This window comes from Myotis nattereri (genome assembly GCF_964212035.1).
Source record: "Myotis nattereri genome assembly, chromosome: 2".
Lineage (NCBI taxonomy): Eukaryota > Metazoa > Chordata > Mammalia > Chiroptera > Vespertilionidae > Myotis > Myotis nattereri.
In genome coordinates, this window is record NC_138076.1 from 105,683,700 (window position 1) to 105,700,466 (window position 16,767).

The following is a 16,767-nucleotide window of genomic DNA, read 5'->3' on the forward strand; positions in this document are numbered from 1 at the left end:
TACCCTAATTTCACAGATATTTAACAACTTAACTTTCCCTACAGATATAAAGTATGCTTACCTCTTTGACAGCTCCAGTCTTAACTGCAAAAAGTGCCCCAACACATTTTTTCATCACAGGTAGCTATCAGTGTTTCTTAAGAGGGCCATTCCAAATACTGCAGAACATGTAGCATTCCTGGCTCATTCACTAAAAGCCAGCAGGTTTCACAGTCACTGTGAAACAGACCCATAACATTTCCAACTGCCCCTTGATGAAAACCACTGAGTTAGATCCAAGATTAACGTCAATTAAAACTTCACAACTTTCACAGAAAGTAACTGCTTCAAAATCTTTAGTAACAAAGACAGAACATTTTGTTAAAAACACATTGTAATTAAATGTTATTTTGAAAAGATAAGCTGATTTCTTCAAATTTATGATGATCTGAAAAGATCAGTTGCATAAAGTGCAATCCCTATTTATCCCCAAATGCACACATATATTTACAGGAAAATAACTGCTTATGTTCTGGCATATCTTAACCCACTTATCTTAGTATAAAAATATTTTTGTCTACTACAATAAGATAAAAAAACATGTAGAGTTTCATAATAAATTCCCTCACACTGATGTTCCTGAAAACTGTTGTTGTCTTTGCTCCAAAACTTGCTGATTTAATAGCTGTTGTTGTTTCTGTAAAAACTGCACCACTTCTGGGCTTCTTAATAATGACTTAAAAAGAAAAAAGAAAAAAACATACTTATTAATAGCATTATTTTTATGGGATTAGACTGTAAACATGCTATGACATTACTGCTATGTCCCTACACAAGATACAATATGCTTAGAAAACAAAACATGCCTAAATTAGTGTTTGCATCGTATACACTGCATTTAAACTGTAAAGTAATAAAATTTGATGTCATACATCAAAATACTAAAATCTAAAAACTGGGTAAAATTTGATCTTATTGGTGACGTTGTACACAAAGGAAATGTTTTATATGATATAGAGGCCCGATGCATGAAATTCATGCAAGAGTAGGCCCTCGCAGCCCCGGCTTCATCTGGAAGGTTGCCTGGAAGGTTGTCCAGACAGCTGTTGGGTCAATTTGCATATTACTCTTTTATTATTATAGATGCCAGCATATATATTCTCTATAAAACGTAAGAGTAAATAGCCAATAGCACTGACCCAGGTTTTGAGCAAGGAAAATGAAAAGAGGCCACATGTGAAAATGGCAGTTAAATGACACTGCAAATACATTTAAGACTGGTATTGGAACTCAAATTTCTCCCATGAACCTACTAAGTCGTTCTGAAGAAACAAAAAATTATGTGTATTTATTTGGTGTGTGAGTGTTTAAATATAGGTATGTGTGTAATGAGAGGTAGATTACCAAAATTTCTGAAAAGAAAGAATACAACTGCTTTAAAACAGCCAATACTTTTGTACATATTTCATTTTAAAATACAGTTGTAATCATATCCTAATATATAAAAAGCCAGGGGCCATCACAACCGAAACAACCAGACGGACGACCAAACAGCAGGCTGCGTGGGGCAACAAGGCCAGCAGGGGGGTTAGTGAGGGATGACCAAATGACTGAACAGCAGGCTGCATGGGGCGACCACGCCAGTGGGGGGGCCCTGAGGGGTGACCAGGCCAGCGGGGGGGCGGAAGTAAAATACAAAGGTACGGAGGTCCATGCGGAGAAGGCTGGTGGCTGAGGACACGGTTGTCTTTTTCAGTCGGGAGGGAGTCTCAACCTCTGAGCTCCAGTTCCGGGTGAGTCTCTGGGGACCCTGACTCATATTGGAGGAACGGGACTGTCTGGCATCGGTTGGAACTCGAGGGCAGCTTTTTCTCAGAGGTGCTCACAGCGATTGCCCGGGCCTCTGAGGACAGGACTGAGAGCAGCCATAACTGCTGCTTCGCCCTGTTGATCCCCTGGGACCCCGCCCCGCCCAAGCCGTGCACAGAGGCTTAGGAAATATGAATGGCCCGGCCCTTTGTAATCTGAAAATTACTTAACAAACTGCAGCTGGCCCAAGGCCCCAGGGCAAATTGCATTGCTTCACAGCTGGCTTCTGCTGAGTAGCCTCAGGCAGAGGCTAGATTAGCACCTCCTTAGAGATCCAGGAGCCAGTTCTCCCACTGCAGAAACAGCTGATTCTCACAGCCAATTGGCCTGGAGGTCAATCCTTCCCAGTGTTAACTACAACAATCAAGGCTTAACTACAACAAGACTGTGCACAAAGCCCACAAGGGGGTGCACCAAGAGTGTCTACCTCAGGTAACTGGGGAGGCTGAGCCACTGGGCCCTATAGGACACTTAGCACAGAAAGCCACTCTATCGACACAGCAAAGCATAAGAAATGCCGAGACAAAGAAACAGGACACAAATGACAGAAACGGAGGAAAGCAAACTACTGGATATAGAGTTCAAAACCACACTTTAAGGTTTTTGAAGAATTTTCTAGAAACCGCTGATAAACTTAATGAGACCCTCAAGAAATCTAGTGAGACCCTCGACATTGTGATAAAGGACCAAATAGAAATCAAGCATACATTTACTGAAATAAAGAATATTATACAGACTCCCAACAGCAGACCAGAGGAGCGCAAGAATCAAGTCAAAGATCTGAAATACGAAGAAGCAAAAACACCCAACCGGAAAAGCAAAATGAAAAAAGAATCCGAAAATACGAAGATAGTGTAAGGAGCCTCTGGGACAGCTTCAAGTGCACCAACATCCGAATTATAGGGGTGCCAGAAGAAGAGAGAGAGCAAGATATTGAAAACCTATTTGATGAAATAATGACAGAAAACTTCCCCTACCTGGTGAAAGAAACAGACAAGTCCAGGAAGCGCAGAGAACCCCAAACAAAAGGAATCCAGCCTAACCGGTTTGGCTCAGTGGATTGAGCGTCGGCCTGCGGACTCAAGGGTCCCGGGTTCGATTCCGGTCAAGGGCATGTACCTTGGTTGCAGGCACATCCCCACTGGGGGGCGTGCAGGAGGCAGCTGATCGATCTCTCTCATCGATGTTTCTGACTTTCTATCCCTCTCCCTTCTTCTCTGTAAAAAATCAATAAAATATATTTAAAAAAAAAAAAAAGGAATCCAAAGAGGACCACACCAAGACACATCATAATTAAAATGCCAAGAGCAAAAGACAAAGAGAGAATCTTAAAAGCAGCAAGAGAAAAACAGTCAGTTACCTACAAGGGAGTACCCATACGAATGTCAGCTGATTTCTCAACAGAAACTATGCAGGCCAGAAGGGAGTGGCAAGAAATATTCAAAGTAATGAATAGCAAGAACCTACAACCAAGATTACTTTATCCAGCAAAGCTATCATTCAGAATTGAAAGTCAGATAAAGGGCTTCACAGATAAGGAAAAGCTAAAGGAGTTCATCACCACTAAACCAGTATTATATGAAATGCTGAAAGGTATCCTTTAAAAAGAGGAAGAAGAAAAAACATAAAGATAGAAATTATGAACAACAAATACACATCTATCAACAAGCAAATCTAAAAATCAAGTGAATAAGTAATGTGATGAACAGAATAAACTGGTGATTATAATAGAATCAGGGGCATTGAAAGGGAGTGGACTATTCTTGGCAGGGAAAGGGGTGTGGGGGATGCGGGAAGAGACTATACAAAAATCCTGCACCTATGAAGGAGGACAGTGGGGGGGGGCGGGGGGGAGTGAGGGCAGAGGGTGGGAGGGGAACCAGGTGGAAGGGAGCTATGGGGGGGAAAAAAGAGGAACAACTGTAATAATCTGAACAATAAAGATTTAATTTAATAATAAAAAAAAAATTGATGAAAAAATAAAACTATGGCTCCAATAAATTGAAAAAGATAAACTGAAAAGATAAAATAGAAATACTATCATTAAATACTAATTTTAAAATGTAACATTATAGCACAGTACATTTTCTATTTATTAGTTTTATTTAAAATTTAGTTGTAAAAACTACCCAACATTTTATTAAATAAATGTACATCAGTCTTCTTAATTGTTATGAAACTGTTGAGCATTTAGGTTGTTTATACTACTACTAGAGGCCCAGTGCACAAAAATTTGTGCACTCGAGGGCGGGGGTCCCTCAGCCCAGCCTGTGCCTTCTCACACTCTGGGACCCCTCAGGGGATGACCACCTGCTGGCTTAGGCCTGCTCCCCGGGGATTTGGGCATAAGATGGCAGTCAGACATCCCTCTGCCAGCCCGGCAGCCCTCGGGGGATGTCCACTTGCCAGCGGGGAGCAGACCTAAGCTGCATTCGGACATCCTTAGCACTGCTGAGGAGGCAGGAGAGGCTCCCACCACCACCGCTGTACTGGCAGCCATCAGCCTGGCTTGTGGCTGAGCAGAGTTCCCCCATGTGGGAGCGAGTGACCATCAGAGGGCAGCTCCTGCATTGAGCGTCTGCCTCCTGGTGGTCAGTGTGTGTCATAGTGACCAGTCATTTCCAGTCTTTCTGCTGTTAGGGTCAGTTTGCATATTACCCTTTTACTATATAGCATAGAGGCCTGGTACACGGGTGGGGGCCGGCTGGTTTGCCTTGAAGGGTGTCCCGAATCAGGGTGGGGGTCCCGCTTGGGTGCCTGGCCAGGCAGGGTGAGGGGATGATGGCTGTTTGCAGCTGGTCACACCCCCTTCAGGGTGGGGCTCCCCACTGGGGTGCCTGGCCAGTCTGGATGAGGGGCTGATGGCTGTTTTCAGGCTGGCCATACCCCCTTTAGGGTGTGGGTCCCCACTGGGGTGCCTGGCCAGTCTGGGTGAGTGGCTGAGAGCCGTTTTCAGGCTGTCCGGGACTGAAGCTACGAGCCTCTCCTTTTTTTCTTTTTCTTTTTTTCTGGGATTATTTATCTTCTATAATTGAAACATTGTTGCCATCACTGGCGCCCCCAGCTCTGAGGCCAAGGCGGGCTGAAAGCAGGTATCTGGGGTTTGTTTAGCTTCTATAATTGAAACATTGTTGCTTTCGGGCTCAGAGCTGGGCCGTGGCAGGCGGGGAACCTTGTCTTCCTCCATCACTGGAGCAAGCAAGCCTCCTGCTCACTTCAGCTGCATGGCTGCTGGCCACCATCTTTGTTGGCAGTTAATTTGCATATTGCCCTGATTAGCCAATGGGAAGTGTAGCAGAGGTATGGTTAATTACCCTTTTGTCTTTTATTAGATAGGATTTTACTATTTATGATAAATACATTTCTGGCAATATCTTTATGCTTAACTTTACCCATATTTAGGGTTTATTTTCTGTGAACGTCCTTACAGTAAATATGATTTCTGAGTCAAAGAGGATGCCCATTTTAAAGACTCCTGATACACAGTGTTCAACTGCTTTCTAGAAGCATTGTGCCAATATATGATGCCATCAACAGAACAAAATTAGATTGCCCATTTCATGGAACCCTCAACATCACTGTGTTATCATTTAAATTGTTTCCACTTATGGTTATGGTTTATTGTATTATCAATATTGCATTACTGTTTACCAGTGGTTCTCAACCTTCTGGCCCTTTAAATACAGTTCCTTATGTTGTGACCCAACCATAAAATTATTTTCGTTGCTACTTCATAACTGTAATGTTGCTACTGTTATGAATTGTAATGTAAATATCTGATATGCAGGATGCTTTTAGACAACCCCTGTGAAAGGGTCGTTCAACCGCCAAAGGGGTCACAACCCACAGGTTGAGACCCGCTGCTGTATACCTTTGTATATAAGTTAATGGTAGAAATTCTGCTTTTTCCTCCTTGTTATATCTTTTGCAATGTACTGAAGCTAAATATTTTCCTCAGTAACTTATATTTCACATAACAAAAATGTTAACCATAGTTTTTTTTATATTTGCTACAGATATTTTTCCTTATTTAAGTATGCATTTTTATTTTTACCACCATTTTTTACTTTAGTGCATTGTTATTTTTATCACCATTATTTACTTTAGCATTTTTTATGTAGTCAAATTTATAATCTTCTTGTCTATCTCTTTTAAACTAAAAAATTCCCATTCCAGATTTTTAAAAAATATTTTTATTGATTTTTATAACTATTTAAAAGCAGATCCTTACTAGTCTCTCTTGAGAGAGGAAAGGAGAGGGAGAGAGAAACATCTATGTGAGAACTGAACATAGATAGGCTGCCTCCTGCATGCCTCCTGCCTCCTGCATGCCTCCTACTGGGGATTGAGCCCGAAACCCAGGCATGTGCCCTAACAGGAAATTGAACTGGCAATCTTTCTGTGCATGGGACAACACCCACAAGGGCCAGAGCTTCCATTCCGGATTTTTGAGATAAAGTCCTAATTCTATTTTTTTAATTAAAAAAACCTTTATCAGGAATTTATTTCCATTTACAGTGTCTTTTCTTTTTGTTCTCAAGTTATTATCCAATTATTCCAGTATTTATTGAGTAATCTCTCCTGAGTTCTGATATCTTCTATCAAATTTATAATAGAGATCCTTATTAAATATTGGTATAATTATATTTCAACACCGTTAAAGCATTATTCCACAAACCCCAGAATTCAGTATAAGAAATCTATTTTAAAATCCCAGCTTGCTCAGATATCCAGGCTTAGGCAATTAAGATATAGGATTAAAAGTATTCCTGCTCAGCCATGCACTGAGAGGTCGTGGGTTCCATTCCGTCAGGGCACACGCCTGGATTTCAGGCTCCATTCCCAGCAGAGGGTGTACAGGAGTGGGCCAATCGATGTTTTCTCTCTCTCTCCCCCACCTCCCTTCCTTTGTCTGTCTCTCTCTAAAACAAACAAATAAAAACAACAACGAAAGAACTTAAAAATAAAATTCCCACTCATATACTCTTGGGAGAGCATTATGAGCATTCAGGTAGAGGCACAATTCTGATGAACAGTCTAACAATTTTAAAAATCTAAACTTTCCATTTATAACAAACAACTTTTGTTAATAGATTTGTAACTACTTTAAAACAGATACTTACCAATCTTTTTTGATTTAACACTTGCTCTAAAAGTGTAGGTCTTGCAGGACGATCCCCCAAAGCTCCTGTTCTTTGTTTAACAATTGAGAGAATGCTATCTGCACTTTCCTGGAATAAATTATAAAAACGCAAATAGGATTAACATTTACCAAAGTAATTCATGATTACAGCCATTTCAATGATGAAGTAAACAGGTCTTTGATTCTCTTCCTTTTTGTCCAGTCCCTGGACAAGTAATAGGCAAAATGTTGACAATTAAGTTAATGTAACACTCCTCACTCCCTCTCCCTCTAGGATTTCAAACCTGGGATCTTCAGTATCTTTAAGGGTCTTAAAATTAATAGTGGGGCAGAAGTGGTGGGGAGGGGTACAAAGAGTTATTTGTGAGCTATTGTCAATCTTATAAAAAATGCCTAGTACAAACTGAACATTCTCTTCATAGAAAGCTATCCAGGCCAAAACAAAGTCTGCCTGCCTTTGGATTGAATATATGAACTCAAAGGCAACTTACGTATTAGACGTTCTAACTGGCACTTTTCTGTCCAAATAACAACAAAAAATAAGGGGGGAGGCAGTAAAATATTGCTTAAAGCAACCACTGACAGACAAAGCTTTCAAAATTTTAAAGTTTTAAGGAGAAAATGACAAACTGGTGTTGAAGAAGACTGGAAAACACTAGCATAAACAAAATAGGTGAGTCCTAAAATTACATTATGACATCATTACCCAAACAAAACCAGTAGCACTTCCTACCAAATATGTACCCATAGTTATCTGATAGAATCTTAAACACATAAATTTTCCTGGCATAACAAAATACGGTGTATTGTTCTAGTTGACTCAAACATTTTCAATACATGATATAGTATGGACCACATCCAAAAATTCTGACTAAACAAATATAAAACTATAAATGTCTTATTGTATAGTCATGCCTACTGTGAGTTTACCTATCTCTTTGCTCTTCATTTAGGTTATCAAAACTGTTGTTTTTTCCTCTTGGGCTTTACTCTACTGGCCTCTGAATTGTCTATTAGAATATCCCTTACTTTTTTCATTATGAGAAGTTTACCAACGTGTTTTTAAAATGTTCAATCCCCCCTTTTCTGGTGGTGACAACCTCCCCATGACAATATGCCTCTTGCTAATGAACTCCTTTATCCCTTTCCAGAAGAGGAGAGGAGGAAACACAATTAAGTCCCTGGTGCAGAGCCCCAATAATTACTTCATGGATGTGAAATGCCCAGGATACTTTAAAATCACCCCTGTCTTTAGCTATACACAAACAGTAGTTTTGTGTGTTGGTTGCTCCACTGGTCTCTGTCAGCCTACAAGAGGAAAAGCAAGGCTTACAGAAGGATGCTCCTTCAGAAGGAAGCAGCAATAAAAGCACCTCGAATCAAGAAGAGTGGGGTACCATCCCAATGAACACATTCTGGACTTTTAAAAAATGTTAAATCCCTAAACAATTTAGGCTTCAAAGTGTAAAAACAAAAAAATAACTATAAAAAGAGTATTCTAATACCCAGGAAAAGCAAAAGTAACTTCTCCCTTCCTCTTTCCTTAAAGGGTTAACTTTATCTATGGTACTAATTTTTTTTTCATTAAACTTATTGGGAAAACATTGGTTAATCATCCTATATAACAGGGGTGGGCAACCTTTTTGTGAGTGTGTGCCAAAACCAGCAAAATCTCTGACTCAAAATTCTTCTGCGTGCCAACCCTAATTTTTTGAGAACATGTTACGCCTACTTGATATCTCTTAAGGTGTACGTATGTGAAGAACCTTCAAGAAATAATAAAATTCATTCGAGTGATGAAAACACAGTATATGATGATAAAAATACATTTATTTTTTAATGTATACATGTACACTGATAGTCCGACAGGAACCTTTATGACTCCGTTTGATATTATCAGGGGACTTTTGCTGCTGCATCACTGATGACAGAGATTTTATATCAGGTTTATATTTTGTGACCTTTAGAGATATGCACGAGCTACTACTTTCATCCGTCAGGCTACTCCTATTACGAGACTTAACAAAATTCATCACTGAGAACAAAGATTCACAAGCGTATGTGAATGAAAACATGGAGAGTGACGCTGTTGCAAAGTTTTTTAAACAGAAAAAATTTTCTGGAATGGCATTCCAAGCCCTCAATAGTTCGTTTTCGACACTTCTCTCTGGTACTCCCGTCTCTAATCGCTTTTTTTCAATGTTTTCCAAGTCAACTCTAAGGACAATAAATTTCTGCTTCCAAATTGAGCTACTCTGAAATTCAATCAACTGCATTTCAAAGTCAGCCATGTCTATCCATGAAAACATTTGTAAGTTTAGTTCCTCCAGTTTCATGCTGTCTGGAAACCTCATGAATTTTGCTGTCTCTTCCAGTTCTCTGAATTTCACAAATCTTGAGAAGAACTGCTCAATAGTTGACTCGATGATGTTTAAAAACAGCTTTTGAAGGCTTTGACAGTCTGTTCTGTCATCTTTTGGGAGGTCTTTGATGTGCCTCTTGAGGTTTGGGAAATATCTAACTCTCTCACCATCCACATCCCTCTTAAAGACTTCCAGTTTCTTTTCAAAAGCCTTTATGTAACCAAACATAACATCAAGTGTCTTGCCAGTTCCTTCTAATTTAACATTTAAGTCATTCAAATGTTCACAAAAATCTGCAAAGAACATCAGTTTAGAAACCCACGTGGCGTCAGACAATTCTTGGTAAGAAACATGTTTTTATATGCACGAGAAATGGAATGCTGAAATTGATTTGATGGCAGAGTATCCTGTATTCTGGATAATCCCTGACAAAGTACTATGTGAATTCAGAATGTTAATATCACAAAATCATAGAAGGTTATAGTGGAAATAACCTTGAATTGTCTAGTCCAACTTTTATAAATACTGAAATTCCCTTTTCAAAGATTTTGAATGCTTTTTGTCCTAAGAAGCTTAACCAATTTTTGAGGCAACCCATTTGGTTTTGAAAAGCTCTAACATTTAGGTGGCTTTTACTTAGGTTCAACTGAAATAACATAACTCTTGTGAGTTTCTCCTAAGTCCTAGTTTCTTCAGAACTATGCAAAATAAATCTACTGCCTCTTTGATATGATAGCCTTTTAGATATTAAGTGATTACAACCCTACAGGTTAATTCTTTTATCCCCTGTTCATGTGTCTCTCACATAGCACAATTTTTAGATACATGAACTATTATATATATATATATATATATACATACACACACACACACACACACACTAGAGGCCCGATGCATGTATTTGTGCACCGGTGGGGTCCCTCAGCCTGGCCTGCACCCTCTCACAATCCAGGACCCCTCAGGGGATGTTGGAGAGCCAGTTTCAGCCCAATCCCTGCAAGCCAGTCCGAGGGACTGCACCGGTACATGAATCCATGCACAGAGCCTCTAATATGCATATAAGATCTTTGGTTAATCTCTTCACAACCTCCCCCTCTCCTCCCTTCCCTCTGAGATTCATCAGTCTGTTCCATGTTTCCATGCCTGTAGTTTTCGCTCCTGCATTGAGTGTCTGCCCCCTGGTGGTCAGTGCGCATCATAGCTACTGGACAGTTGACTGGTCAAATGGTCAGCCAGTCACTTAGGCTTTTATATGTAGATATATAGATAGATGTGTTCCTTATTTAACCTTGATTTGTGTAAAAAATGCTGATTTAAATACATTAATTTCTAATCTTGCTGCTCAAACTACAGCAGAAGACCCACATTATCAGCTATGAGTTCCTACTATAGGGTGCTCCAAAATTCAAGCAAGATTTGCAATTCAATTCAATTGCAAATCTTGCGTGAATTTTGGGACACCCTATATAATGATCTCCCTAAAGAGTCTATACAGCTATAGGCTTTTGACTTTAATTCACCCCAATAAAGTAGGAATCCCAGTAACTCCCTAAACAGAAACCTTCATTTAAAGACTCCAAATCCAAACCCTAGAGCCTGGCATTCAATACCATACAAAAATTGGCTTCAAACCCTCTTTCCACATTTGTCTTTCATGTATTTTTCCACACAAAATATCCTACTCTAGCTATAATGGTCCACTTGCTGTTGTTTCAAAGTGTCTTCATATTCCCACTTTCATTTCTTTACTAAAATGTGCCTTTCTTTTTACCTACCAAAATTCTAGGGAAGCAGTATGGGTTAAGACTGAAGGCTCTAGAATCAAGTACTTGGGTTTGAGTACTTGTCTATCATCTAGGCCAGCAGTCGCCAACCTTTTGGATATCGCAGACCACCAGTGGTCCATGGACCACTCTTGGTGACCACTGAGCTAAGCCATGTTCCTTTACCTCTCTGTGCCTGTTTCCACATATGCAAAATACTAGACGCCCGGTGCATGGATTCGTGCACCAGTGGGGTCCCTCGGCCTGGCCTGCGGGATCAGGTCGAAACCGGCTCTCTGACATCAGAGGGGTCCTGGATTGCAAGAAGGCGCAGGCCAGGCCAAGGGACCCCATCGGTGCACAATTGGGGTCAAGGAAGGACACGGGAGGTTGGCCAGCCAGGGAGGGACCACAGGAGGGCTCCAGAGCGTGTCCGGCCTGTCTCGCTCAGTCCCGATCGGACAGACCCCAGCAGCAAGCTAACCTACTGGTCGGAGCGTCTGCCCCCTGGTGGTCAGTGCACATCATAGGGAGCGGTTGAGCGGCCTTAGCATATTAGCATATTACACTTTGATTGGCTGAATGGCTGACCGGTCGACCGGACACTTAACATATTAGGCTTTTAGTATATAGGACAGTACCTATCCCATTGTGCGGTTTCATTTACAGCTTAGCAGTGTATGGCACATACGAAACGTAGCTGATTAAGCATAAGTAGCCACCCTTTCTGACTTAAACTACCATTTTTTTTTTGCAAGGCCTTCCCAGAGTGTCTCAGCCTACAATGATCCATCCTCCTCTCTACTACTAAAGCAGTCTATATAGTTGGCCCTTATTCTATCCAGACTGTCACTGGTATTTTCTTTACACTCAGTTCAATAAAGATAAAGACATACAGTTCTTGAAATCTCAACTGGTAAAGGGTCTGAAAATATAACACAAATGGTATAGTATGCTATTATTTCTTGCTTATAGCAATTAATTACCATCCCTAAATCATCCCCAAATTGTAATATTTTTGAAGTTTAATCTTATGGTTTATTTTTCCATTTTGTTTTTATTATTACTGTTTATGATTACCTTCTTTTCAAAAATTTATCTTTATTGTTTAAAGTATTACATATGACCCCTTTTCTTTTCCCATTGAAACCATGCACCTCCCCACCCTCCCCCGCCCTCACTACACTATTGTCTGTGTCCATGGCTTATGCATATATGCATATAAGTTCTTTGGTTAATCTTTTCCCACACCACACCTCACCCCTGCCTTTCCTCTGAGATTCCTCAGTCTATTCCATGCTGCTGTCTCTGGACCTATTTTGTTCAGTTTATTTTGTTAGATTCCACATATGAGTAAGACCGTGTGATACTTGTCTTTCTCTGACTGGCTTATTTCACTTAGAATCATATTCTACAAATCCTTCCAAGCTGTCTCTTTTTTACAGCTGCATAGTATTCCATGGTGTAAATGTACCACAGCTTTTTTATCCATTCATCTACTGTCAGGCACTTGGGCTGTTTCCAGATCTTCGCTATTGTAAATTGTGCTGCTATGAACATAGGGATACATATATTCTTTCTGATTGGTTTTTCAGGTTTCTTAGGATATATTCCCAGAAGTGGGATCACTGATTTCCACACTGGCTTCACCAGTCTGCATTCCCACCAGTGTGTATTAGGGTTCCCTTTTCTCCACATCCTTGCCAGCACTTTTGAACAGGCAAATAGATCAATGGAACAGAAAAAGAACCAAGAAATCAACCCAAGGCATTATGCTCAATTAATATTTGACAAAGGAGGCAAGAACATACAATGGAATTAAAATACTCTTCAATAAATGGCGTTGGGAAAATTGGACAGGTACATGCAAAAAAATAAAACTAGACCACCAACTTACACCATACACAAGAATAAACTCAAAATGGATAAAAGACTTAAATGTAAGTTGTGAAACCATAAAAATCCTAGAGGAAACCATAGGCACCAAAATCTCAGACATCTCTCATAGATATGTTTGTCCATACATCTCCTAGGTCAAGGGAAACAATGAGAGAATAAACAAATGGGACTACATCAAAGTAAAAAGCGTCTGCACAGCAAAAGAAACCATAAACAAAACAACAAGAGAGCCCACTGTATTTTACCAATGATACATCTGATAAGGAGTTAATTTCCAAAATATATAAGAAACTCATACAACTTAACAAAAGGAATACAAACAATACAATTAAAAATGGGCAAAGAACCTAAACAGACACTTCTCTAAAGTGGACATACTAGTACAGATGGCCAAGAAACATGAAAAAATGCTCAAAGTCACTAATTATCAGAGATGCAAATTAAAATGGCAATGAAACATCACCTCACACCTGTTGAATGGCTACCATCAACAAATCACCCAAATTATTTTTGAAAAGGAACATTATTAAGGTTGTATTTTTTTTTTTGGGGGGGGGGGGGGGAAGAGGGGAGAGACTGTAATCCAGTATCAATTTACCTTATATACATTTTCCTCAAACTGTAGGTGGAAATGCTGGGCCATTTAAAAAAATACAATAGTTACAGGTAAATAACGTCTTTCTTGAAAAGTGAAAAGAAGTATATTATCTTCTCTCTGTAATGAACTATGAAGTGAATGGGTACTTTTGGAATATACAAAAAGATAAACGACCATCCTTACCTGACTTTCACTCTGTAATAAATGAGATGTTTATTTCCATAATTCCTTGTAATCCGAAACATGGTAAAATATTGCATTTTACAAGGATATGGATAGGGCAGATTTTAAACCTAAGATCCACAGGCATCCTGAACTCCATGAATGTGTATGAAAATTAAATACCTACATATGTGCATTTCTCTGGGAAAAGGGTGCATTAGGTTTCATCAAATTCTAAAAGGAGTCCTTTTACTCTAAACAGATAAGGACTCAATGGAATAAAAGAGAATGAGAAGTCAGAAGACTCTAATCTGTGAATTAAGTACATGTTGGTGACTTCAGATATTAGAAATATTTAGAACATTACATTTGTAAACAATTGCAAAATCTAAAATGTGAGCAATGAGGCAGCTGTTCAAGTCCAGCCAAAAACTAAGAAATTTAAAGACTTTTAAAATACATTCTAGGACAGCTTTCAGTTTTGAAAGTTATTTTCTGAATCACTTTTAACAAAATTCAAGTTTTCTCTGCACTGAAGAAGTATTGGAAAACACACAGGATGAAGTATCTGCTTATCTGTAATAACTTCAAAGAATACCACTAATAATCTATAATAATAAAAGAGTAATATGCTAATTAAGCGGACATCCATCCTTCCAGACGAAGCCGAGGCTACCAGGGAAGCCCGGGTCCGGGTGCCAGAGGGAAGCCAGTGCCGGCAGCCGGGGGAAGGAAGGCCTACTCTTGCACGTATTTCATGCATCGGGCCTCTAGTGACACCAATAATAGCTAAGGCTTATTGACTTTTACTATCTGCTGGACACTGTGTGAACACTCAATATGGAATACCTCACATATTCACAGTAACATTATGAACTAGGCACTATTTTAACAGCCATTTTACAGATGAAGAAACTTAAGCTTAAGAATGTTTAATAACCTGTTCAAGGGCACATGGCCAAGAAATGATAGAATGGAGATTTGCAGTCAGCAGTCCAACTTCAGCATACTGACTTTAACTGTCAACACAGTTCAATTCAAACAATCTAAAAATCTTCTGAGGCTTATACCCCATTATTATTTAATTATTTTTCTTCAGAGGTACTAAAAAAAAAAAAGTAGTGAGAACAGGGGACTAAGCATGGGTTTACTGTGAATAGGGTATTAAGTATAGGGGTACAGGGAGCAGAGTACTAAGAACCTTGATACTCAAAACAGGATACTGACAATAGACAGGGTAGTGAAAACAGTAAGAGACTGCCTTCTCCCAAGTACCAATTTCATCTGGGTTCCTGTCTCTTTGCCTGCTCCTTTAGTGATGAACCGGATCAGCCATTTACTATCTGTCCTTCCAGTACATATCCCAGACCTTAGAAATTACATCTTTTCTGATGTGCAACATCACTTTCATTGAAATTTATTCATCTATCAAAAGGATGCAACAGAACTATTAAGGCTTTGCACACGTCTGCATAAACTTTAAGGCAAGCACTCACTCACTCTCAAGCCTCAAGTCCAGCCACAGCAACATGGTCCATATCAGGGCCAGTGGGCAGGGGCAGGAAATGAGGTTTGCACAGAGTGGGATTGCTTTTTCCCCCCTCCCACTCCCCAAGACCCTAGCTAAAGTCTAATACCTCCAGTTTGACGTTCCCCGCACTGCCAGCTGAGGTGGCTCCACCGCAATTCAGGGCCTGGTCACTTTTCTTCTTTTTGTACTTGTCCTTGTACATCTTGTTGCGGTGTTTCTTGCACATCCACGGCTTGCGTTGCTTGGCCACCTGGCTCGTGGTTTCGCTGCAGCCCTCGTAAGTGCAGGTCTTGCACATGCTGCCCCCGCCGCTGGCCCGCCTCCGGGCTCCCCTGCTGCCGCCCTCGCCCCCGGAGTGGGTCTCTTCGTCCTCCAGGTCCTCCAAACTAGCCGTGCTCTCGCCTCCCGCCGGAGGGTCCGAAGTGTCCAGCAGGTCGGCTTCGTCCTCCCCTGCTTCCTCCTCTCCATCCCCCGCCGCTTCACAAGGATACCTAATAGGCTTACCCGCCCCGGCACTGCCCCCCAGGGCAGGAGCCTGCCTCAGGACGCTGTCGGCCGCAGCTTCCTCCTGCCTTCCGCAGGGACGCATCACCAGGAAGGTGAGCTGCGAGGCCCTAGCCTGGCCTTGGGCTGGAGCCAGGGCCGGGCCCAGCGCAGGGGCTGGGGCCCCGGGGCGGAGCGCACCACCGGCGCCCTCGGCAACACCCGGCACCTCCGTGGTGCTGAGACCTGGCGGGGGTCCACAACCCAGCTTTTCCGCACCCTCGGGTTCCAACGTCACCTCGCAAACCAGACTCAAAAGACAGGCGACAGGAAAAGGGGCGGGGCCCGCGGTGGTGCCCGAACTGCGCCTGCGCGGCTGCGCAGACCAATGGTAAAGGTGTTTTCGCTGGGGCTCACCAGGGGACGGGGCGTCTCTTAGGGGCGGGGCTGAGCGCTGCCGGCAGAACTGACTGCGCAGGTGCTGGTCCAGCGGCCTGTGGAGGCGGCCAGGCATGTAGTAGTGTCATTTAGTGGCGCTACCAGATAGCAGTGGGTGAAGGCAGAGACAATCTGAAAATGGTATAGTGGGGAGGGAGTGGGCCAGACCTGGGTCCAAGTTATACTTGTTGAGAGCTAAATGGTTTACTCTTGTTAATCCTCACCAGAGGATATTTTTTCCATTCATATTTTAGAGGAAAGAAAGAGAGAGGGTGGGGGCGGGAAGCATTGATGTGGGAGAGACACATGATTGGTTGTCTCAGGCCTAGGGATCAAACCTGCAACCCAACGCTGTTGACCAGGAATCCAGTCCCCAAGCTTTGGTGTGCAGGCCTACACTCTAACCATTGGGCACTGGGGATGTGCTCCCCTGCCGCAGCAACTGGCCAGGGCTAAATGATTTACCCCTTAAAAAAACAACATATGTTTATGGATTTCAGAGAGGAAAGGAGAGGGAGAGATAAAAGCATCAATGATAA

The 16,767-nt window shown here is 41.4% G+C and overlaps 1 protein-coding gene and 1 pseudogene across 2 annotated transcripts in view; one reads left to right on the forward strand and one right to left on the reverse strand.

Annotated features, from left to right (window-relative positions):
• RFXAP (regulatory factor X associated protein) overlaps positions 1 to 16,109 on the reverse strand; it is a 77,998-nt gene extending 61,889 nt beyond the window's left edge. The window contains exons 1-3 of the mRNA XM_081083510.1: positions 15,414 to 16,109; positions 6,972 to 7,079; positions 609 to 715 (exon numbers count right to left, since the gene is read on the reverse strand). Of these exons, the coding sequence (XP_080939636.1) occupies positions 609 to 715; positions 6,972 to 7,079; positions 15,414 to 15,896 (698 nt within the window). The 5' untranslated portion in view covers positions 15,897 to 16,109. The remainder of the gene's footprint in view (positions 1 to 608; positions 716 to 6,971; positions 7,080 to 15,413) is intronic.
• Positions 8,106 to 8,358, forward strand: LOC308513445 (small ribosomal subunit protein eS27-like; annotated as a pseudogene). Its single transcript has one exon. The product of its transcript is annotated as a small ribosomal subunit protein eS27-like (transcript).
• Positions 16,110 to 16,767: the final 658 nt, after the last annotated feature.